General features: G+C 38.5%; 1 protein-coding gene across 2 annotated transcripts in view; it reads right to left on the bottom strand.

Moving 5' to 3' along the window:
* The window catches only part of LOC135584102 (protein FORGETTER 1-like), a 99,109-nt gene that overhangs the window by 60,749 nt on the left and 12,116 nt on the right, over nt 1–26,244 (bottom strand). The window contains exons 9-17 of one of the 2 annotated variants that reach the window (XM_065079382.1): nt 22,071–22,131; nt 21,910–21,991; nt 12,279–12,407; nt 11,879–12,022; nt 11,664–11,763; nt 11,456–11,587; nt 947–1,017; nt 701–873; nt 498–624 (exon numbers count right to left, since the gene is read on the bottom strand). In XM_065079382.1, coding sequence (XP_064935454.1) covers nt 498–624; nt 701–873; nt 947–1,017; nt 11,456–11,587; nt 11,664–11,763; nt 11,879–12,022; nt 12,279–12,407; nt 21,910–21,991; nt 22,071–22,131 — 1,019 coding nt within the window. The remainder of the gene's footprint in view (nt 1–497; nt 625–700; nt 874–946; nt 1,018–11,455; nt 11,588–11,663; nt 11,764–11,878; nt 12,023–12,278; nt 12,408–21,909; nt 21,992–22,070; nt 22,132–26,244) is intronic. The other variant, XM_065079383.1, reaches the window with a different exon arrangement.

Genomic DNA, 26,244 nt, shown 5'->3' with positions numbered 1-26,244 from the left:
CATACTGATCACTACAAGCCTCTATTTACCAGTTACAACAAGTTATTTGGTTAGAATGGCTTCTAGTTGTGGCAACTGAAGAAATATAATCTTATTATCAACTTGCACAAGGTTTAGGAATATCTAAAAGAAAACCAAGTTGACGCCAGTTTATATATGACATACACATAGATGACCCAAGAATACAATAAATAATAGGTGTAAATTATGTCAACTTGAATTAACATAAACCCCATGTGGATAAGAACAATAAAGCATATGCTAACTAAGAAAGAATCACTAGGATACTGATTGTTCAATGAATTAGCATTACTATTTGATAAAAGAGCAACCAAAGTAAAAAAGGAATCTCAGGAACGAATGAAATCGCATTCAAAGAAAGACATGTTTAGCACAAAAAACCCCTGAATTGCAGGCAGAATAGCATTGACAACAAGAAATAGTGCAAAAAACTAATCAATAAATCCAATCATTCAAGCACATAATGCAAGGACCACCTTTCTGAGCTTGTCTATGATGAGAAAAAAGACCTGATCAATTAAATCATCTAGGGGATTATTTGGCAAGTCCAAGGACCGGATGATATCCAAAATCTTTGTTTTCCGCTCCAGTGCAGCTTCATACCTGTTCCCAAATAATAAGTGCACTGGGTACTACCATATATTCAACTTAAACCCACTTGAGGCCTCCAATAGTGTACCTTTTCAAGAGTTCAGCAACATATGCATCTCTTGCCTTTAAGTATTCGTCAGTTTTCTCCTTGCACGAGTAGCATGACCAATCATCAGACACTAAATCTGTCCAAGGGGGAACTAAGCAACCAGGGTGGACTAGTCGAGCACAACAGGAACACCGAAGCAACAGTTTCTTCTCCTAACATAATAAGTAATGCATCAGCTAAATGTTTAAACCAACAGGACAAAAGATTCAGTAAAAGGCATGCTACCTCTTCATTGTTACATATTTCACAGATTTGGAACTCTTCATCAGACTCTGTTGATTCAAGATCAGATTCCGCTGGAATAATAATAAGAGTATCAAAAACTATACTATAATGTTAAAAAAGTGTATCCACTACTATGCAATTTACAATGAGGTAAAAAATGTATATGAGATTTTAAGACCAAACACAACAACAATCTGATAATAACTGAAAATGTATCAAGGGACATTGACAAGTACTCATACATCATCTTTTTTTTTTTCAAATAAAAGACAATAAAACCACCTAAGTTGGCTATTTAAATTATACCTAACTCACCTAATCCTGCTACTAAAACACAACTACTGCATATTTCTCATCAGTTCAGTAAGAAAATTGGATAAAAGTACTCGCCGACTGACTAACTTTAAGATTCAATATGAATGTCATACAGAATTTCTTAATTACCACGCATTAATATATATAAAATGTATGCCATATATCCTTTTCGTCTGATATGGGAATGGAGAACAAAAAAGCACATCCTTTGTAATATCTAGTTAGAGTGCCATTAATTTTTATCATAACATACAGTTATCATTTCACTGTCCTTCAAACCAGATAATACAGTAATTTTAAAAACCATATTCTACTATTTTCCAACATCAAAAATCTTACTTTTATTAACAATGACAAATCATGCTTGCCATGTTGCTAACACACAGATCACCATATTGGTTGTTGAACGGTATCCCACCAGGCTGCCACATCCTTGCCATGCTAGATCCACCTGACATAGCAAGCAGGAAATCCAGCTCATTGAAAAGTCCTAGTTCAACTTGGACTCAAGAAGCTATTCCAGAATCCAAGGGCTCAAGAGCAGCCAGCTAAAAACATGGGCTCCTCACCTGCATCTCTTAGGCCTACATGGCACTCTAATCAAGCTTATGGCTCATTTATCAAATCAGACCAACTCTAGGAAGCTTGTCCATGAAGCTCTACAAGGCAGCTCGTAGCTAACACACTCATCAAACAGGCACATCGGGCAGAACAACAATGCACCACTTTTGCTAACATCATGCTTGCTACCCAATGTTTTTAAAAGCGCTAGCAAAAGGTGCCAATGTCCCAAAACACCTGAGGCGCTAAGTGCTTGCGTAGGACCGAATGATACAACATGCTCTAGAATATTAAAATATAAAAAAATATATAATATAATTTTAAAATATATAATATAAAATATGATAAGGGTAGGTAACATTAGTTTTAATATCAGTTCTAAGGATTAACAATCCATTGTTAGCAATAGTTAATCCACTATTAACAATAGTTATATAGCAGTGCACAGTAGGGGGGAAGAGGAGTCATCGATGGTGGAAGGTGGGAAAGGAGAGGACAGCAAAGACGAAGGAACCTTCAGGCGACGATGGAGGAAGTTGTGGACAACGACATCAACGATAGAGAAAGCTATAGACTTGTCCCTCGACGATACAGGGAGCTATGCAAGAAAAAAGCAACAACGAAGGAGGAAGATTCGGACCTTTATACTGGCGACGGAGGAAGAAGATTGGACCTTTCCGTCGGTTGCAGAGGACGCAACGACAGATCTTAGGGTATACCGAGCGAGTTGAGGGGGGGGTGGCATGGCGGTTGGGCGTTGGTGTGTGTTCGATGTTTACTGTGGGACTTAGGTGGTTCGATTGAACCAATTGAGTCAATGTTGAATCGAACCAAAGTCCAAATTTTGGTTTGACTCGTTAGATTAACTCAGGCGCTCACCCGAAGTGCCCGACGACTGGGCTCAAGCGAGCACCCAAGCGACGCTTCAGTGAAGCACGTCGCCCAGACCCTGTACGAGGCGCTCGGGATTCGCCTTGCCTGAAAGCCCAAGCGCCTTATAAAAACATTGCGCTACCCATAGCGCCTTTGGTATGTCCTGACATCACCGAATGAGCAATTGGTCAAAGCAAAGATTAACTACCATACTTGTCATTGGGCTTACTTAAACACCTACACCACCTGGACTATACCCTTTGCCCAAGGATAGCCATTAACCAAGAATTGGTCAGCCACTTAACTTAAGGCCCTCATGCTGGTGGCAAAGCTCTCCTAGATAAGTAGGCTTCCTCACACTGATGAGGGTACATGACTACTACAAAAAGACTAAGTTTTAGTGTTGTTGTCTCTCTTTCCTCACCTGCCTGACTTGAGCATCTGAGAGAGGGACCAATGTAACCATTCAAACATCTCTTTAGTTGTGTTCTATCTTGTGGGAAAAAGTATCTTCTCCTAGATGATGCTCCCTTAGTCCAACTGAGGAGAATAAGGTGCCATGCAGCAATCATCTCCACCAGCAAGCCTATCCCAAAACTAAGCAAAAGCAACATTATTGATGAAAGCATTAATTCAGACATGAAATCACTATGAAAATAATATATTATGGGCAATGAGAGGTGTATCCCTAGTTGATTAGGTTAGGTTTAATGTTATATTTGAGTTAAAGTCTACTGGGCTCCAAACAAATTCTTTTTTTGTCTTTATATTTTGAAAATTAAAAACAGTACTATCTTGTATTTAGCAATTACAATTCTGCTTTCAAAAGTATTTGACTGAAGGGAGATTAAGCCATTAGGAATTCAACTCCAAATGATAAGCCTTCCCATAGCAAATCGATAGAATCACAAAATTCCTGTAGAGAAGGTACACATAGAATTCATTGAAATTAATAAAAATTACATCTCCTCAACCCAGTTCTTCTCCTTCTCCCTCAACCTTATTTATTGTTTAACCTTAAAGCCTTATCATGAAGTATTCTAGATCATTTTAGGGAACCCTATATCAATTTACCAAGAAAAATACAAAAATGCAATGATGAAGTAATACATTACATGTATCAATACGTAGAAAGCATATAAATTGTGCTATACAAACTGTGTCATACAGTCAAAGAAAGTTTTTAAACTGACTGTGTTATACTGCGTTAACATGTATAAAGTAATACATACCATGTATCTATAAAGTCAAAGAAAGCTTAAAAACTGTGTTATACAGTTAGCCCATTACAGTCTAATTCTTCTTTCTAAATTGCTTGTAGCAACCCACATCAAACTCGGTCTTGAGAGTAGTTGGCTTCTAGAAAGTCAAATCACATGTAACATAATAATAATAATAATAATAATAATAATAATAATAATAATAATAATAATAAAGATATGGCTTCTCATCCTCTGCTCATTCCTTTCAAGAACACACCTTACACTCATCTCATTGTTTCTCTCCAAAGAAAAAACTTCAAGATTGATCCTAGTGTCTGACATGGCTACCACTCAAATCATAGTACATGAAAATGGCCTAAAGGGCTCAAATTTATGATAATTAATAGAAAGATAAGCAAGAAGCATCTAAAATTATTTTATAAACATTATTTAAAATACATTAACATTACAAAGCCAATTATATACATTAAAATTATCAACAACTACTTCTGAAGATCCTTCAAAGCAAGGTTCGTAATACCGTACCGTACCGGTATTTCGACCTGGGCTCGGTACCGGTACGGTACGATATACCGAGCGGTACATCCAGATGTACCGAGCGGTATACCTAGGTGTGCCGAGTACAGTGTACTGCTACAGTGCACTCGGACCGGTAACAGGTGGTCCGCGTACTGGCAACCGGTCGGACCGGTACGTCGCCTCTCTCTTCTCCCAAGCGGGGCGACATCGCTTCGGCGACATCGCTTCGGCGACATCGCTTCGGCGACATCGCCTCATTTATATATATATAAATTAATATGTATATATATATATATATATAAGATTATATATATATTTATATATATTTTTTTATTTAAAAGGCGATGTCGCATCGCCTCGGCGACATCACCTTTTTCTAAAATATTTATATATAAATATAAATATATATATATATATATATATTATTTTATTAATTTTTTTCGTTCCGCCCGATAGCAAACGGTCCACATACCGATATGCCGTCGGACCGGTACATACCGCCCGTACCGGGCGGTATCATTCGGTATTGCCTACCTTGCTTCAAAGCCTATGTTACCCAATCTCAGGTTCAAATCATTTGCTGTTAATATGATTCCTAATGTCTTACAATACTAATGCTCAAGCCTAGGATAGATGAATAAGGTCTCCAAGGTTCCAAATTCAACATGGTCTAAAATAATCCAACATAATTTTATACCTATATCCTTCAATATTTTAGCTTCTACATTTTATTGCATATTGTAAAATGACAACTTCAAATATAGTTGTGGCATCAACAATTCGGATACAAGAAGTTTGATCTTTGTCAGTATCATCCCTAGTTGATACTGATCCGATCTAAAATCACATTTTATAAATTATTTCAGTTTATTCCATTCGTGTTGATGCGATCTGACCTGACAATCATAATTACATCATTCCTAGTTGATAACAAACCAACACAATCCTACAAAATGTTTAAAAACAAATCTAAGGCTAATATTATTTTTTCTCTCATCTTTAGTTGTTTCCTTTTCCCTTCTCTTCCATTATGACCTGCTATAAGACCCCGATTTAGTCCACATCGAGAGAGATCATCAAAGGTAGAGGCAGTTTAAAAGATCTTATTTTAGAAGACGTTATTTGAAAAAATATATATTATTTTAAAAGATATTATTTGAAAAATTCACCATGAAAGAATAGGATTTTGATAGACTTATAAGATCTCATGATTTTAACTTATTTTGGGTCGATGATTCAGGATCAACAAAATTAATGGATTAGTTATCTCATTAGTTATCTCATGATGAGAGGCTCGAGTAGGAAAGGACTACCCATAGTCAGGGCTATGAGCCACATCACTACATAGCATCATTGAGTTATGTCTCATATGCACCATGATAGAGTCTAATTCTTGGGTATAATGTGCAAAGGCGTCAAGCTCTTAAGGAGATTGCAACACCTTAGTTTAATCCCACATTAGGAGTAGGCAAAGAATTGGATTTACCTATAGGACTCTAATGGGTGAACTACTGTTAGTTTGGGCCTAAGCATTTTGGGTTAGTGGTTTAAGCTCAATGAAGTGAACAGGCCAACCATCTCATTAGGTCAGGTTGTGATTCATAGACTAAAGGAAGAGATGCTTCTAATAATCTCTCCTTCAGAGGCAACAAATCAGTATCAATTCTAGCTTATTTCTACTATGTCCAGCTAATAATAATTAGATGCTGACCCTGACGACACAAGTATGGCGAAATATACTAACTTAGGGTGAAAAAACCCAAGATGAGCCACCACCTTAACTAAGAGAACCTACTCCAACATAATAGGCAATGTAAACACAAAACCTTAAGAAAAACAATTTGATCACCAAATAATATAAATGCTTGTAATCTGAACTGAACTTGACTAATAAGGCCTGAAAAAGAACACCTACAAGTCTCCAGGTAAATTTTTTTCCCTAGATTATAGATAATATGGGATGAGAGAGCATGAATGTTAGACAAGTTCCCACTGAAACGGAAAAGTCCATTCCACTAATCCAAACTTCGCCTGCTTTGTCATCAAACTGCTTAAGTCATGATCCAAACTAATATGGGTATCCTCTTATTAGACTCCAATCCCTTCATTCAATAGTATAAGATAACATTTCTAAATGTAGGTTGCCAACATAAAAATTTGACCAGTGTTCTTCTCTTGATGTCTTTTATTCCAGTTCAATGTTGAAGATGTATCAAAGTATTTAAGTTTTACTACTATTTGAAACAAAGAACTGATGATCAAAATCCATAACAACCATTTTTGTTGTTACCAAGAGTTTATTAGAAGTGACTAAGAGAATAGTATGGTATTCAGTGCTTCTTCCAAGATAGCTTCCCTAATACAGAGATGTCTAAGACGTGCCTCCGTCGTCAAAAAGTTTTGAAATGATGTATCCTGAAACACCATTAAAGATAGCATTTCTGACTTCATGAAACTACCATCACATATGTAATCTTTTCTACAGAACAGCTGCCCAATATAGTGGTACTAAGTTGACATTACACTAAAGCAGATGACAGTTTCGGCTCAAGAAATGCTATTTACAGCAGCATCTCTTCCTCTAGAAAATGCTTTTATGATTTTTTTTTCCTCCTACAGTCAAGCTATCGTGGGGATATTTTGAAAACAAAGACTTGAAAAACTTTTCAAAGGGAGTTAGCCTGCTAAAAGGTTTGCCTGTTCTAGACAATTAAGAAATTGCTTTAGAATGGCAACATACTTCTGTGCTAACTGTCATGGACAAAACTGTAAATAGGGTGTTTGATATAATGCTCATGTATGTCTGTGTCTTTCGGTTTTGTTCATACTTTGCACAACATGTAAAGGACTGATGGTAGACTTAGCAACCCCTTTTTTTTTTTTTGGTAGTCATCCTAGACTTGCAAACAAATGTTGTATCATGTGGGCACTTGTGGGGATTTCGGTCTGAGTGGATCATTTTGGACCATTTGTTGTGCGACCGTTCAGAGCTTGTGAAGTCTGTTTGTAATTTGCATTGGCTATGAAGTGTTTGCTGAAATGATTGCTTGTGGATCCCGAGTGAGGTGCTTTCTCTATCCCGTTTTCTCTTTTGTAGGTCCTAAGGGACCATAGGAGATTTCGGGGAGGTTGACCTTTGCGGATGGACACGCAAGAGTGTCGCACGACTTAAGCAAAACCAACTAAGTGCGTGACATAACGACAGAATCACTTCAAAATTTCCAATATATATATTTTCTAACTTGTCTCCTTATTGATCAACAACATGGAATCATAAAGTTTCTAACAAATTGTGCGAACAACAAAAGCAAGATGACAATTTGAATTAATAAAAGAAAAACAAGAGATGTATTAACCTTTAGCATCAAGAATGCAGTCTGACCGAGAAATGTGTCTAACTGTACCATCCATTAATGTAACAGAATCTGTTGTCTACACTCGACATAGGGCAGTATGTATTATTTCAGTAAACAACAGTAAACGCACTCAGTGTCTGTATATATAGTACTTGATATTTGATTATTACTCTCGTTTTTTAATTTGTTAAAATTTGTTTAGAAAGAAATAGAAAGGAGGAGTCATATTATCATAATTTACCTTTTTTCCTATCCTCCACTTTTTCTCTACTCTCCAGAACCAAACCCTAACTGAAGAAATGGATGATCAGCCAACAGCTTACCATGACATCAGCGTGCAAGAGCAAGTTCTTTGCATAACAAATTATTATTTGGAAAATAATGTAGATGCACATGGACATGCACATACTTCGTGCTCAAGCAGACACGCAGATGACATTACGATGGTGATTGGGTTTTTATCTCATGAAACTCTGATAAATATATGCATCTTAAGTTAATCCTGGGTTCTAACTTCTCAAAACTTAGCCAGAAGAAACCTTTGAATTTCCCCTTTTCCAATTTTTTTATTGTTCCTCTCGTCTGTGTCACCAGCATGCCACGCAACACTAGCAACCAACTGACTCAACTACAGGCACATCAAGTTTCATCAGTCAACTGGCATATGAGTGTTACAAAAACTTAGATCCTTCAAGTGCACATGAACAATTTTCAACTTCAAAATGTGAGTGATCCATAACCAAAAATTGAATTTTTCAATGATCATTGTCACCAGTATAGCCTGGTTCTCTTCCATGAATTCTTAGTTATCAAAGAGTCCACATCCTTATTCTTGGAGATACAACAAAATACCCATTTATATAGAGTTACCAAAAACCATTATATATCAAATTTGATCAGACTATTTATTGTTATTGTTGCATATGTATATCAACAACCATACTTCCACATAACTTCTATTTATTGACATTCAGGTTCTTGAGGTGTTTTTCCCATTGGCTCTTTGTGTCAATGAGATGAGCATTGAGATCAGCATTGATACCTATGTCAAAGTTTGCAATTCCATCGCAGGAATTTAGAAGTTGCTTCAATGATTGCATGATCTTAAACTACAACTGATAAGAAAGATACCACCAACTAGCCACTCTGGTTTCTAGAAAAGCATAGGTCGCAAACTTTAAAGTGGGTTTTAGATCGAGATCAGAGAAAGAAAAACTTCATGTCCAGAGTCAGAATAGCCCAAAAATAAAAATAAAAATCACTACTAAAAAAACAAATCATAAAAACAATTCATCAAATAATACAAGAGAGTAAGAGACATCTTTGCGTGACACATGAATTACAAAAGTTCACATACAACCTAACATCATAAGGTCATATTTCTCAGGCTTGTGAATTAAAGTCAGGAAGAAGTTAGACACATTCTAGCTTTAAAAAAGTGGTGGCATTGATAATCTATTTGCAGGCACATCCTATAGGTCAAAGTCCATTAGCAAGGCCATCCATCCAAGTTTGTCCCACAATTTTTTTCATGAGTTTTACTGCAATGTTTTAGAGTCATTCATCAAATATCTAATCTCCTTTCTCCATGCAAAACATGCCCCTCACCCTTTAAATCTCCAGCACATGACCACTGAAGTTTTTAGCAATCCAATCATTCACTTCAAGCACAGAGAGTTTGTTAGTACCCTATAATTATAACCATCTGATTGAACAAAAGCACTTACAGTTAAACCATTTTATACTGTGAATTTTTCTTTTTAGCTCTCCTAGGAGTGGACATTTTTTCTTTCCCAATGTAACTGGAGGACAGGAGAGAAGCAAAAAGAAAAGGAGAGAAAAGAAAAGATGCTCTCCTTTTATTGGACTTTTAATTTTAAATTCATTATGCAGGCATCTCTGTATTAAAAGTGATGTCAGTAAAACTCACAATAAAAGGAAAAAACATATAATTTAAAAAGAAAAAGAAACAACAAACAAGCAGACAATATAAAAAGCTCCTACATACTTCTCAGTTGTCACAATTAAACAAGCCACTATTAAATATCAAATTAACAAATTACTAAGTAAGATGAAGAGTGGTGGTTCGCCGGATGTCTCAAATAAAAGCTACAACTGAAGACCCAAAACAGAGCCGATTCTGTGACCACGATGGAAAGGGACTGGCAGACCAGTAGTAGGCAAATGGTTCTGGTGGAGGGAGAGGCAACAATGATGGTGACTATGAATGGTGATAACAACTGACAAAAGACAGCAATGGTAGATGGCACTTGGCATGATTCCTAGCTTATCCTGACCAATTACCAATAGATCCTGGCAGATTTCTGGTTGCTTCTAGCCAATTTCCAACCTCTCTCTCTAAATACCTAATTTGTCAGCACAGCTCAAATTACAATAGGCTGATCAGAGTTCGTTTAGGAGGTTCCAATTCATGTCCATAACAAGTAAGATCTGATTAGCTTGTAGTATTGTCGGGCATAAGATGGAAGGTTGTCTGACAGCTTCTGCAAACAAGCAGGTGAATGCTACAGAGACCGAGGGTCCATGAGTTTCGACTCTAACTGGAACCACGTCGAAAGAGAAGGCTCAGATGAAGATAATAAGATCTCTCATGATTTCATCCAGCATCTGCCTTAATTTATTTATCAAACTATCGCACATCCCTTATTTTCAATTTCCGAAGCTCCAGTATTGTATTTGCAGAATTTTATCACTATCTGTCAAAGACATGCCTCCTCTGAACCTGACAATCTTATTTGTTTTTTTGTAATAGTCTGACATCCCTTTCACAGACCTTCCATTTGCAATAAGAAGGTATCTTATTGTATCTTTCTAAATTTATTAAACTCTGACATCCCTTTCACAGACCTTTCACAGACAATCTAAATACAGTATCTTTCTGAATTTATTAAACTTTGATAAGAAGCCTACTGCTTACATGATGGAACAATCTTTCCTCAAATACTTATTTATAGATGCCAAGTCCTCATAGAAAACAGTGAAAATATATATTTAATGTTATAAGACAAGTTAAAATTCATTAGAAAGATAACAAACCTATACAGTCTAGCAAAAATTATGGCATGAGAAAATGATGTGAAGAGGATGGCGGAAAGAACAACTAAGACAGGACCTATACAGGCATCAAGAATTAGGAAGAATAATAGCCCCATGTACGCCCAATCAAGTATGACCAGAAGATTAATTGTGCTTGAGGTTCATGTTGTTCTTCGAGTCTCCAAGGATCACAAACTCAAAGTTACTACAGGTCTAAGCTCTAGTCTTCTGTTAATGATAATGAAACAAATAAAGGAACTAAACTCAGACCAGCCTGATAGCAGACAAATAGAATAATGTCAGATAGCCATCTTCATTCGTGCAACAAAAGACGACTTGAAAACACAAAGACATGTTCGACACCCCCGTCAGCATACCGAAACAGAAATTTTTTTAAAATGCCAACTGTAGCTAATATGACTCACCCAATATTGCTTAAGTTATTCATTTTAAAATTTCAGATTGGATATTTTCTACAGGGCTTGGCTTTGTTTAGGGTAAACCACTATTAGACAGTGATATGAAATCTAAAACCACAGAATTCATCACCAGCAATCACGTATCAGTATCTTATCTGAGAATCAGAAATTTCTTAGGCTACTCACATAGTGATTCCTCAAAACTATCACTATCCCCAGCAACATTCCATTTTGCAACTTTTCGTACTCTTCCTCTAAATGAAACACCAGGAGTGGCAGAATGCCGCTTACGTTGAAGTTCCTTGACACTTTCTTCACCTATAATGTAAGAACAACCAATTACAAAAGTTGAAAAGTTTTAAGATTAAGGATCAAGCAACAGGCATAGTCATACCTGGAAACGAGTCAGGCTTTGGCGGCAAAGGATAGTTTTCTTCCACCAATTTAAGCAGAAGTTCACGAGGGCCGGAGACAAAGTCATCCAGCTCAAGGCCCTGCTTTAAAAATCATCACAATGCAACAGCCTTTAAGGAAACATAAAATTCTAATCTAAACTGCAGTCTGAGTGCAGTAATTGTCAGATAAACAAGGGGGGAGAAAAGCACCTACATATTTCGTCACAGCCTCCTCGGTTCGAGCTTCTCCTGTACTTTGAAGGCCAATCACAACACACTTACCCTCAGCCAATGCCTGCTTGGCTAGCCTCACAGCAGCTGGAACCTTGGCTGACATACACATATGTCTGAAAAAACGCTGAAAAACAGAATTATCAAATTAGTCATTGTAATCATGAACAAGGTCTTGCTCAAAAGCACACACCTTCCATTAGGTTGAAAAATATTAAGATCAAGATAATGTAATCTTTAAAAAATGTACATTCATATGAGCATGATTGCCTCAAATTTTAACTACATAGCCTTGCATAAATGTGCTAGCACAACAAATCGATCGAGAACTTGATGAATTTTCTACAAGTGCATAAGACCACAACAAAATAGAACTATATTACCTGATGGCTGGCCCAATACAGCCGCCAAACCTGACTAGAGTTTGACTTATCCTCAGAAAGAAAAGCACTTGCTGATAATAATTCAACACGTAGCTCAGCCCAGAACTCAGCAGCCTTCTTAAACATATCCTAATTAATGCAATATAATTGTTAAACTTAAAATCAACTAAAAAGAGATTTCACTGAGGCATCACATCATAAGGAGATCAAATACATAAATCACATGTGACAATATGATCTTTTTTCTGACTCCACCTAAAAGGAAATGGAAAAAAGAATTTGGTGGAATTATGAAAATTCTAAGTGAATTAACCAGGCAGCAGGACAAATTGACACTAGAGTATACTCAAGGAAGGTTGACAGATACAAAAATACAAAATTGCAGTTAACAAATACTAAATAATTATGGAATTTGGTTGGTCACTAAACCAATAATAACAGCCAAATATTACATGTACCAGAGAAATGCAGCTATCAAGTTCAAGATATAGCTAGTTCAAAGTCACCTTGTTAACATCCTCTAAATTTGACAATCCAAGAACATTTACAAGATTCATTCAATTTTCCAATAATTAGCTCATCCTACAGAACCTTGTGAACAAGAATTGGCACTTTTCAGAGAAAAAAAAAAAGTCCAGGTGATAGTTTAAGATAAGACACTATTTCTGATAAAGGGTCTAAGGTCACTATGCATAACTGAATCAACAAAGCAGCCAATCATAAACCAGTCAACATTAACGCACAAACCTTTTTAGAAGCACACTACAAAAAACATCAAAAACTGCCTTAAACCAAATAAATATTATGAGAACACAAACTAGCAAACAATCTCAACTACAAAATAGCAGAGAACTCAGGGTAAATGAAAAGCTGAAAAAGCTATTATACACTAGATAGTGGGCCCCATGCTGTTCATAACTAAACATAAAAGCATTAACAAAAATGAAGGCCATCCAAAGCAGTTGTGCTAGCAAATTTTTCAATATGGTCAGCTGCAAATGCTACATTGCTTAAAGCATAATAATGTTAGTGAAGAAATTAAAATTCTATATACTACAAAAGTACATATATGTCATTTCTTCATTATGCTTTTGAAATGTATTCTAGTCACTCAAAGATATGGATAAGGCCTGTAAATCACTTACTTTTCCTGAGGTAAGCATGTTGCCATAGTTTTACCAAACTATCAAACCACTAGCAATATCAGTTTCAGAAATAGAAATAGGACAGGAATCAGTAGAATTACATGTTAGATATGACAGACCTCCTTAGGTTTCACAAGAATAAGTATGAACCTTAAAAGTGATCTCTAATAGTTTCAGATCTACAAAAGGTATCATGTTGTCCCAGTGCAAGTTCTGATTACTAAAAGATCCTATAGTGTTAAAGTCACGACCTGGGTCTGATGGGCTAATTGGCCTATCAACTTCATTTGACCCAAACCACTGGTCAAAATGCTTAAGCTGAAGTTGAAAGTAGTACACTCATCAGACCTTTATAAGTCAATATTAGTCTTGCCCACTTCTGATATTGAACTAATCAGGGTGTTATAATCTCCCCCAATTAAGGACTTGATGTCCTCGTCAAGGTCCAGCATAACCCAATGATGGCTCCAAGCCATGACGAGTCCTCTAACTCCATCCATGGGTAGACCTTTCCTACTCGAGCCCCCTCACCATGCCCAAATACTAGATCAACTCTGATACCAAATGTCACGACTCGAGTCTGATGGGCTGACTAGCCCATCAACTTTGTTTGGCCTAAACCACTGGCCAAAATGCTTAAGTTGAAGTTGATAGTAGTATATTCATCAGACCCTTATAAGTCAATCTTAATATTGTCCACTTCCGATGTGGAACTAATCGGGGTGTTACAATTAAAACTGAAATAAAATTGGATTTTATCGAGAAAAGAAAATACCAATCTAAGGATTGCAATATCATTGGCAAACTCCAATATCACTGTGGCATTTATCAGTTCAATCGGTTGCCAGTTCATGGAACAAGTCTGAACTAGACAGTTCAGACCCAATATAAGGGGTACTGCCCCGAAGACCTCTTGTACTAGCCAAAATGCTTGAATTTTGACCCTTTCCAACAACTATAGGTCAGTAATGGTTGGATTTTGAACCGGTACCACTAACCAATGGTCAAGTCAAATTCAATTTGACAGTAAGCAGCTCTTTAGGTTTATTTAAGCGCCATTTGCTACCTCCCTTCCTCCTCTCACTCTCACAAACTCCCTCTTTTTTTCACTCTTTCTCTAGAATTTTGACTTAAACATGCTTAAGCTCCAAAATCGATGAATAGGGGAGGTTGATCTAGATAAAAGAGGTATTCAATCTCAAGACAGATCGCGGATGAAGCCTAGATCCATTCAAATCTAAGCTTGATCTTCGCAAATCAAAGGTAGATCCATTGGGATGTACTTTTTGGGCGAATGTGATAGAACCTCTGTGATGTTAACACCAAAAGGGGATCATCATATTTGCAGCCTTAAAATTATGAAGGATCTCAAGGAAAAGAGATGTATGATGATAGTTGGTCAAATTTTTCAGAATTGGATTCATCTTATGCCATAGAGCAGCAGCTCAATGATGATGGTCAAATCTTCACAGTCGTACATCCCATGATTATACTTTTCATAGGAGGCTTTTACCACACAAGTTATTTAATGATGATGAGGCAACTATTGTTACCATATTGATCCATCATCAATGACACTATTTACAAGTATAATATATGGTGGGAACTGTTCCATACATACAATATCCACATACTGCTTCAAAACATCGAGGACCTCGATCCAACCCATCACAGACGATCGTCATACACCCACAACACATTCATCTACAGATCGTTCGTCACTTTTATTTGTTTGTACATATGCTTAGCAACGTGTTTTGCCTTGTTTTTATATGTTTTTGCTTGAAAACTGGGCAAGAATAGTTTGCAGGGCTACAGAGCGACTGCTAATGAAAAAAAGCAAAACTATCACAGAGTAGCCTAATTTTCACATGTCATGACCCGGTTTCTGCATGCTGCAATGCGATGCGAAACGTCAACTATCTCGGCACCCTGGAACCACCCGGGTGACACAAGGTTGGATAGGAGCTTCGGGTAGTGTTGGTCGCTGATTAGATTAACAAGTTCCAACGTAAAGCCTACCAGAACTTGCGAACGCGCTCAACATCAGGTGAGCAGTCGTTTGTGGATTTGCAACTGTTCGTTTGCCTTCTAAAGTCCTTGTTTTCTCCTTCCTCTCTTTTCTCTCTTATACATCATGTGTTTGTTGAATTACTTGTAAAGCTGATTTCTTTGCAAGATATCAGGACTTATCCGTCGCTCGTTTTCAGAACGAATCAATTTGCTCTTTTACAGGTCCTTCGGGACCTGAGTGAGGTCGCAACTAGGTTGACCCTTTACGGATGGATAACGCAAGGGTGCTTCACGACTTAGGCAATTCTAGCTAAGTCAGTGACATTATGGTATCAGAGCGGGCAAGCACTTCAAGCAAACAACGAAAGTTCGCAATCTTGCCATAGCTAAGAACCATGGTCAATCGAGCAAGATAGGACAAGCCAGACCATTGCCCCAAGCAACCGTAGATGGGCTACTAGTGCAAACTCGCTCTTAAGCTATCGGAGTCCCTCAAGTGGAGCACGACAACGAAAATGACAAACGAGAACTTGACTATTCTCAGCGCGGAGGAAGCTCAATCTGAAGCACCAACCGAATGAGAAGCCATAAGAAGAGGCTTACAACTGTGGAAACCCGCCTTGATGTTCTCAAAGCAAGTCTAGAGGAACTCTACGAAGGCCAATGAAGGCTTCTTGGCGTAGAAAACTCGTAAAAGGAGACGAATCGCGAATCGACAAGGTCGAGTCCCAAGTAAATCGATTGACAGAAGACACCAAAGCCTTCGTGCAGCACCTACACGAAATCTTCGTAAAACGTTCAGGATTACATTGCTCACGAGGGCTCTTAATGTAGGAGTGAGCAACACCCGTGTTACTATTAGAACCCTTACAGATTCTAAACTTGGGGTTGATCTCTTTAGGGGATCGACCCTTGCAGAATCCTTGGAACTCTATAGGGGTTCCTCCCTCCAAGTTGCTGCTCAAAGGCTACAGAAAAGATTCATCTATTGCTTATGAAAAGAAAAGGAATATATGACTATTTATAGGGCTTCTAAACCCTAACTCCTAATATGACTCCTACTCAAGACTCTTACTTCTAACCAACGCCTAATAGAACTCCTACTCAAGACTCCTATTCCTTTACAACTCCTAATTCTTCTCTAAGAAACAACCTCCTAACCCTAGCCGGCCTCTTCACCTCTTTAATAGGAGTCGGCTTAGGTAGGTTTTACATGAATGTCCCTCTCAATTAGGACTCTCCTAACTAGAGTCCTAACAGTTACTCTGTCACAAAACTTTAGGGCACCTGAGCCACATTGCTACAGTTGTGTCAAGGATGCGAAGGAGCTCGAGAATTTTCTATTCGACATTGAACGATACTTCCGAGCTACAAGGCCTGATTCGGAAGAAACCAAAGTTTCAATAACAACTATGTATCTGAATGGGGACGCAAAAATTTAGTGGCGAACACGTTGGGAAGAGATCTAACAAGGTCGGTGTCGAGTGGACACATAGGAGGACTTGAAGTGGGAGTCAAGAATTCAGTTCCTACCCGAGAACATTGAGTTCGTCGCAAGAAGGACCCTGAGATAACTCCGCCAAAGTACTTCCATTTAAGACTACGTGAAGCAGTTTTCAACATTGATACTGGACATACAAGATATGTCCGAGAAGGACAAGCTATTCGGCTTCTTCGATAGCCTGAAGCCATGGGCACAATAGGAACTACATCGAAAGAATGTCACCGAGGGGCCATCGCAGCTACAGAAACAATCTTTGTGAAATCGCCCATCTAAGTATTTCTATGGGAAGTTTACAATCGAGCAAAAGAAAAAGAGTTCCCACAAAGAGTCGAGTTCAAAAGGAAAGGTCCCAAAACCTAGCAACTGCTTCATATGCGAATGCTCGCACATAGTGAGGGAGTACCCACAAAAGCAAGCACTCAATGCGTTAATAACATCAATCGAACAAGGGCAATATATATATATGTGTGTATATATATATATGTGTGTGTGTATATATATATATATATATATATATATATATATATATATATATATATATATATATATATATATATATATATATATATATATATATACACAACAGCGAGGAGTCGCAAGGACCACAGATGAGAGCAATGCACTTGTTGAACACGTAGAATCAAGTGGGAGAGAACATGAAGACAAAGCAATAGAAAACAAGGAGCAATGAGCTTATGTACGTTGATATCAAGCTAAATGGTCGAACAACTCATGCGATGGTGGACACGGGCACTACCCACAATTTCATTCCCGACCGAGAAGTAAGGCAACTTAGGCTGAACCTAAAGAAGAGCCCAAGTCGGATGAAGGCTGTGAACTCGAAGGCTGTGAACTCGGAGGCTAAGTAGATCTCCGAGTTGGCAAAGGAGGGTCTTATCAAAATCGGGATGTGGAGCGAACGCACAAACATGATGGCGATAACGCTAGACGACTTCCAAGTAATCCTCATAATGAAGTTCATGCATGTGTGGTTCTAGTTAGTGTCAATGTCGTTCCTAAACTCCCTGTGCCTGATGGGAGGCAATGACCCCGGGATGGTTCTAATTTCTCGAGGAGGAACCTATGACTCACAACAAATATCAGCTTTACAAATAAATAAGAGGATGTGAAAAAATGAATTAACTTTTGTGGTCGTGGTAAAGCTGGAGCCACTTGATATAGAAGCCACTCATGATATTGCTATGTTGGCGAACATTTTGAAGGAGTTCACAGATGTTATGCCACCCGAGTTGCTGAGAGCTTTGCTGCCATGTAGAGGTGTAGGTCACAGCATCAAGCTAGGGCCAAAAGTGAAGCCTCCAACGATACCTCCATACCACATGGCCCCTCTAGAGATGGCAAAGCTCAAGAAGCTGCTAAATGAACTACTAAGCGATGGTCTTATCTGTAATTCTAACGCACCATTCAGAGCTCCAGTTCTCTTCTAGAAGAAACAAGATGGTCGCCTCTGATTATGTGTTGACCATCGGGCCCTAAACAAGGCAACAGTGAAGAACAAGTATCTCATCCCATTCATCGCGGACTTGTTCGACCAACTAGGTAAGGCGAAATATTTCTCTAAACTCGACCTTCGGTCGAGGTACTGGCAGGTATGCATAACTGAAAGCAACGAAGCAAATATTACCTGTGTGACCACATATGGAGCATTCAAGTTCTTGGTGATGCCTTTCGACTTAACCAACTCTCTGGCCACATTTTGCACTCTCATGAACCAACTGTTCAAAAAGTATATAGACACATTTGTGATCATCTACATGGATGATATCGTTGTCTACAACTAAACGCTCGAGGAGCATGTCAAACACTTTCATATAATTTTCAAGATTATTAGGGAGAATACTTTGTTCATGAAAAGGGAGAAGTGCTACCTTGCTCAGACAGAGATTTTATTCTTAGGGCATCGAATCAACAGAGGATCCATTCAGATGGACAAATCGAATGTACAAGCTGTGGCAAAGTGGCAAACACCAAAAGAAGATACTGGAGCTGAGATCTTTCCCTGGTTTTGTCAACTATTATCAGTACTTCATAGCTAGGTACTCAAAGCGTGCAGCTCCACTAATAGAGTTGCTAAAGGAACAACCTTGGCAATGGTCAAACAAATATAAAGCAGCATTCCAAGACCTAAAGGTTACTATGTTAAAAGAACGATACCCAAATTGTCATACTATAGAAAGCCTTTCGAAGTCCATACAAATGCTTCAAACTTCGCTATTGGGAGAATACTTATGCAAGAGGGTCACCCGGTGGCCTACGAGAGACACAAGCTCAACAAGACCGAGTGACAATATCCGATGCACAAGTGGTCCACTATCTACGAGTATCGCGGCATTATCTTCTCGGAATGCAATTTGTGCTAAGGACAAACAATATCGCATTGAGTTACTTTTAAACTCAAAATAAGCTCTCCCTAAACAAGCACGGTAGTAAAATTTCCTAGTTAAATTTGATATGACAATGGAATACAAGCCTAAAAGAGCAAATGTCGTAGCTGATGCATTAAGTAAAAAAGTGGAGCCAGTGAATGTCGTGCAACTGAAAGGGGAAGGCCAAGCAAGTCAGCTACACTCCAACTTCCTTTCCAAGATCAAGGATATACTCTACAATGATCCCCAAGCAGTAACCCTAATACAACTGATAAAAGAAGGTAAGGCACGATATTTTCGGGTTTAAGAGAAACTCGTCTATATCAAAAGGAATATTGTTTATGTTCCCCGAACAGACAATTTGAGGCACGAACTCTTGAGTGTCATAATTTCCTTTGGGCAGGACATCCAGATATTCACCGAACGTTAGTTCTCATGAAGAGGGCCTTTTATTGGCAGAAGATAGGGATTGATGTGGAAAAATATGTTCGGGCGTGCCTTATTTACCAACAAAATAAGGTAAAGCAACGGAAATTGGTGGGACTTTTGGTGTCGTTGCCCATACTAAAAAGGTCGTGGGAGAGCATTTCCATGGACTTCATATCAAACTTACCGGCAGTAGGGGAACTTGGCACGATACTTAGTGAAGTGGCAAAAGCTTCCTTGGACAAAAGTCAGTTACAAGCATAAAGATGTCCTATAATATGAAAAAGCAGTCATCAAAGCCTACCATCAAGCGTCAACGAGGGCGTCGACAATTTAAGTGGGAAAGAATGTCACGAATGATCATCGCACACCCACAACACCTTCATCTACTGATCGTTTGTTGCTTTTGTTTGCTTATACATATGTTTAGCAGTGTATTTTGCCATATTTTTATGTGTTTTTGCTTGATAACTATGAGTAAGAATAATTTGTGGGGCAACAGAGCGACTGCTCACCAGAACGGGCAAGCTGCCCCAAAATGACCTAGTTTTCACGTGTCATAGCCTATTTTCTACAATCTGTAATGTGAAGCGAAATGTCAACCATCTCAGCACCCTAGAACCACCTGTGTGGTACAGGGCTAGATGGGAGCTTGGGGTAGTGTTGAGCATTAATTGGATTCACAAATTCGCACGTAAAGCCTACGAGAACTTGACAACGCACCCGACACCTGGTGAGCAATCGTTTGTAGACTTACGACTATTTGTTTGCCGTCTAAAGTCCTTATTTTCCCCCTCTCTTTTTTCTCTTGCACACCAAGTATTTATTGAATTGCTTGTAAAGCTATCCTCTTTGCAAGGCGTCGGGACTTGTCCGTCGTTTTTTTTCGAAATTTATCAATTTGCTCTCTTACAAGTCCTTCAAAACCTGAGCAAGATTGCAACTAGGCTAACCCTTTTCGGACGGATAACATAAGGGTGTCTCACGACTTAAGCAATTCCAACTGAGTCCGTGACAGGCTGTTTAGTTTCTAAAAGCTATATATATTTTATTTTGCTCATATCTTAGAGTTTTGACACCTAGTTCTATTTCTTCACTCTTTTCTTTATATTAATGGGCACTTTAATCCAAGGAAGCAACCTTATTCAATGAAGGATTATGTGATGAGGTTCTTCGATAGATCCATAACAATAAGAATTTCTACCTTCGACCCCTAACCACTAAGCAATTTGGTTTCATATTCTATTGGTTGATACTTATTTTTACTTTATTTTTTGTTTAATTTGATTGTAAAAACCAAGAAAGTAAAATAGAAAGAACATTAAAATAATATTTTTCTAATTTTTGACTAATTTTTCAATTGATTTTTCAAATATCAATATGTACGAATGTATTGAATTGGCAGTCAATACACATCGATATGTCTAAGATAGGTATAGGACTAGGTACGAAATTGCATTCCACATAATGATCAAGGGTCCAATGAGGTCAAATTCTAGGTTAGAAATTAGTATTAGATACATGCATCTCATTTTATATTTGATTGTATATTAATTGCAATGATACTTAAACAATCAAGTCCAAAAGTACCTAAGACCTTTCATATTGTTCATGTAACACCTTGGTCACATAGGCTTAAACATGTAACTAGGCTAAGTCCAAAAGTGGGCTAAGAATTAGAATATCTTATAAGGGTTTGATGGACGTACTACTGTTAACTTGGGCTTAAGCATTTTGAGCTAGTGATCTAGGCTCAACGAAGTTAACAAGATAGTTACCCCATTAAATTTCAGCATGTAGCTATGTATCAAATAATTAAGGTATAGTTCCATGTTATATGTTGGATTATTAAGATCTATTGTGATATTATATACTTGTATAAAGCGTGAGATGTTTCATGGATAAACATGTCAAGTAACTATAGTAATGGTACTCTAGGGTTTATTAAATATGCTAAACCAATAAACAAAAATAACTATGTCAAGTCTGATACATACCACAGTGCAGTAGAAAATGAGAAAGAAATATGCATGGTTAAAAATTATTTTGAAGGCCACAACATAGTTTATCTTCTGAGAGAATGAATAGAGCAAAACTACTGAAATTACAACCACCAAAACACCAATGAATGTCACTAAGGACTAATAGCTCAATACCATCATTCTCTCCTCCAAGGGTGCTTCTATTACTTCAAACTCAGCGCCTTTATAACTTAGCGTACGACAAACATACATACCCCTAAAATAGGTAAATAGTCATAATGTTAGGAGAACATCAACCACAATGAACAAGACATGAAGGTCCCAAATTTTCTCACCTAGCCTTCATGTCCATGGCAACCAGTTCCAGTGCTCCAACGCCACCCTTGTCAAGAGCCCCTGTAAAATTTGGTAGAAAAAAATGAAACACATGTTAAAGACACTTTTCAAACAAAAGCCATTATTACAAGAGAATCAAGAAACCACAACTATAGAATGGAAGGACAATAAACCAAAGGGTAAAAACTTAAATATGACATAAAATTCACTACTTAAAGGCCTAGGTTTTTATCACATAAAACTAAAAGAAATTAAAGGATAAACAATTTTATCAACCACACGAAACTAGTTGTCTGTATTATTATAGTCTAGAAAAACAATTTGAGAACTTTTCTTTTCCATCATTCATGCTAGTAGCACACCGGTGTCCACACAACATTAAACTAAAACTGCAGATGGCATATACCACACAAAAAGTATTATCTATAGTACACATGGATGAAAATGGAATGGAGTCAATGGACAAGTTTTAGATATCCCAAAGTATGAAAATTTGTCATGCAATTAGTCCAGTCATTAACCCAAACGGACAAAGCATACCACATCAGTCACAAAAATAAATGCAGTTAAACATGACTTACAATCTAACATTGATAAATACTGTGAAGTGCATAGAATGTTTTCTTGTGGAAAGAGCACAAATGCATCCATGATAGCTGGTCTATTGATGCCTTGATGGATTGTCTAATTGTTAGTCCTGGGTATAGTGAGTGTCTTGCTCAGAATGTACAATCCAATCAACTGAAATGCCAGTTTACTATATTATTAATAGTTTTGAAATTAAACCATTTTATAAAGAATATTTACCATCATAACCAGCATTTTATAAAGAATATTTACGGACCGTCAACTACCGGACGGTATTTTTTTTTACTTTTATATATATATATATATATATATATATATATATATATATATATATATATATATATATATAAAGGTGACGTCGCCTCGTTTTTCAGCGACGTCGCCCCACGTGGGGAGAAGAGAGGCGACGTTGCAGATTTTTTTTTTTTTACTTATATATATGTATGTATATATACATATATATGTGTGTATATATACATATATATGTGTGTATATATACATATATATGTGTGTATATATACATATATATATATATGTATATATATACCTAGCTGTCACAGACTTAGTTGGAATTGCCTATATCATGAGGCACCCTTACGGCAAAGTCGCGAACTTAGCTTGAGTTGCCTAAGTCGCAAAGCACCCTTGTGCCAACTTCTCAGATTGAGCTAGGGCTTACCTAAGTCATGATGCGCCCTTGCGATATGTCAGCTAATTTGCAACCTCACTCAGGTCCCGAAGGACCTGTAAAAGAGAAAGTTGATTAATTCGAAAACGAGCGACGGACAAGTCCCAACGTCTCGCGAAAAGGGAAGCTTTACAAGCAATTCAGCGAACACATACAGTGCAAGAAAGAAAAGAGAGGGAAGGAGAAAACAACAAATTTATAAGGTAGAACGAACAGTTGCAAATCCACAAACTACTCATCGGGTGTCAAGCGCGAAAGTAAGTTCCCATCAGGTTAACGTGCGAACTTGTGAAGATTGTTCAACGCCTGACAATATACCAAAGCCCCATCCAACCCTGTGCCACCCGGGGGGTTCCAGGGGGCTGAGATGGCTGACGTTTCGTGTGCAGCTATGACGTGCAGAAAACGAGCCTTGGCACGTGAAAACAGAGCTATTTTGGGACAGTTCAACCCAGCGCGACGAGCGATCGCATTGCAACGTTGTGAACTGTCGTTGCTTACATTTTACGAGCAAAAACACACAAAACCAAGGGAAAACATGCTACCATGTCTCTATACAAGCATACAAAAGCGACGAACGGTTCGTTGAACGAAGTTCTTGCGGGTGCACGACGACTGTTCGTGACATTCTCCCCCACTTAAACTGTCGATGCCCTCGTCGACGCTTGTTGGTAATTATTAATGACTGCTTCTTCATGTCGTAGGGCGTCTTCAGGCTCCTAACTGGCTTCAGTTCAGGGAAGCTTTTGCCACTTCACCAAGTACTCGATATGCTCATGTCTATTGGGCAGCTTTATCTTGCAATCCGCTAAAATGGTTTCAACTCGCTTCTTGTAGGAGGCTCTAGTGGGGGGTAGCCAAGTTGGAACATTTCGAGAAGCATCTTGCGTATCCGAGTGGTACGCTTTCAAGTTGCTGGCATGAAAAACATTATGAATTTTGAGTCATGCCGACAGCTGCAACTTGTAGGAGACGTTGCCCACCCTATTGATAATTGAGAAGGTCCCTTCATACTTGGAGTGATGCTGGTTGAAGCTTCACCAACACCAAATCGCGGACATTGAACTCTTGTGGTCGCCTTGCCAAGTCTGCCCACTTCTTCATCTTTTTGGTCGTCTTCTCCAAGTAAGCCCGTGCAATATTTGCATTTCGGTGCTATTCTTTTGCAAAGTGATATGCTTACAAACAACTCCCAGTATACACGATAGCCAAGGTGTGAGGAGTCGACGGTTGTTGTCCTGTAATGATCTCGAAGGGACTCTTATTAGACGCAGAGATCCGCTACAAGTTATAGGAGAATTGGGCTATATCCAATAGCTTCACCTAATCTCGTTGATTGGCACTCACGTAGTGACGAAGATATTGCTCAAGGAACGAGTTTATCCTTTCGGTTTAGCCATCCGTCTGGGAGTGGAGGCTTGTGGAGAAGTATAACTTAGACCCCAACAATTTGAATAGCTTGGTCCAGAATCGTCCTAAGAACCGAGCATCTCGATCACTAATGATATTATGCGGGACTCCCCAATACTTCACCACATTCTTCATCATCAGCTTGGTCGCCTCCTCTGCTGAACAGTGTAGGGGTGCAATAATGAAAATTACATACTTTGAAAATCAATCGACCACCACGAGTATCGATCCGAGTCCCCCTACTGTCGGCAAGCTTGATATGAAGTCTAAGGAAATACTCTCCCATGACCTTTCTGGTACAGGCAACGATTCCAAAAGTCCCACTGGCTTCCACTGCTCCACCTTGTCTTGTTGGCAAGTGAGGTACGTTCGAACATATTCCTCTACATCAATCCCCATCTTCGGCCAGTAGAAGGCCCTCTCCACGAGAGCCAAGGTTCTGTGAATACCCGGATGTCCAACCCAAAGGAAATCATAACACTCAAGAGTTCATATCTCAAATTGTCCACTCGAGGAACATAAACCTTGTTTCCTTTTGTGTAAATGAATCCCTTCTGAACCCAAAATCGTCGTGTCTTGCCTTCATTGATGAGTTGCATTAGGGTTACTGCCTAGGGATCACTGTACAATCTATCCTTGATCCTGGAAAGGAAGTTGGAGTACAACTGACTTGCTTGGCCTTTGCCCTCCAACTATATTGCATTCACTCGCTCCACTTTCCGGCTCAGTGCATCGGCCATGACATTTACTATTTCGGGCTTGTACTCCATTGTCATATCAAACTCAGCTAAGAAATCCTGCTATCGTGCTTACTTTGGGGAGAGTTTCTTTTGAGTTTGGAAATAGCTCAAAACGATGTCTGTCCTCAGCACAAATCACGATCTGAGAAGGTAGTGCCGCCAAACTCGTAAACAGTGGACCACCGCTATCATCTCCTTCTCGTGCACCGGATACCGCCGCTCGGTCTCGTTGAGCTTGCGGCTCTCGTAGGCCACCGGGTGACCCTCTTGCATGAGTACTCTCCCAATAGCGAAATCTAAAGCATCTATATGGACTTCGAAGGTCTCTCCATAGTCCGGCAATTTAAGCACTGATTCTTCCAACATAGCAGCCTTCAGATCTTGGAATGCAGCTTCACATTTGTCAAACCATCTCTAAGGCTGCTCCTTCTTCAGCAACTCCGTCAGTGAAGTTGTGCGCTTCGAATACCTAGCTATGAAGCGCTGATAGTAGTTGACAAAACCAAAGAAGGATCTCAGCTCTAGCACCTTCTTTGGAGTTCGTCATTCTGCAACAACTTGCACCTTTGATTTGTCCATCCGAATGGAACCATCACCGATTCAATGCCCCAAGAATAATATCTCCGTTTGAGCAAAACAGTACTTCTCCCTTTTCACGAACAAAGTGTTCTCCCTAAGAACCTTGAAAATTATCCGAAGGTGGTCGACATGCTCCTCGAGCGTTTGGCTGTAGACAACGATATCGTA

Source organism: Musa acuminata, chromosome BXJ1-8 (genome assembly GCF_036884655.1).
Source record: "Musa acuminata AAA Group cultivar baxijiao chromosome BXJ1-8, Cavendish_Baxijiao_AAA, whole genome shotgun sequence".
Lineage (NCBI taxonomy): Eukaryota > Viridiplantae > Streptophyta > Magnoliopsida > Zingiberales > Musaceae > Musa > Musa acuminata.
This window is presented reverse-complemented; position numbering and strand designations above follow the sequence as displayed.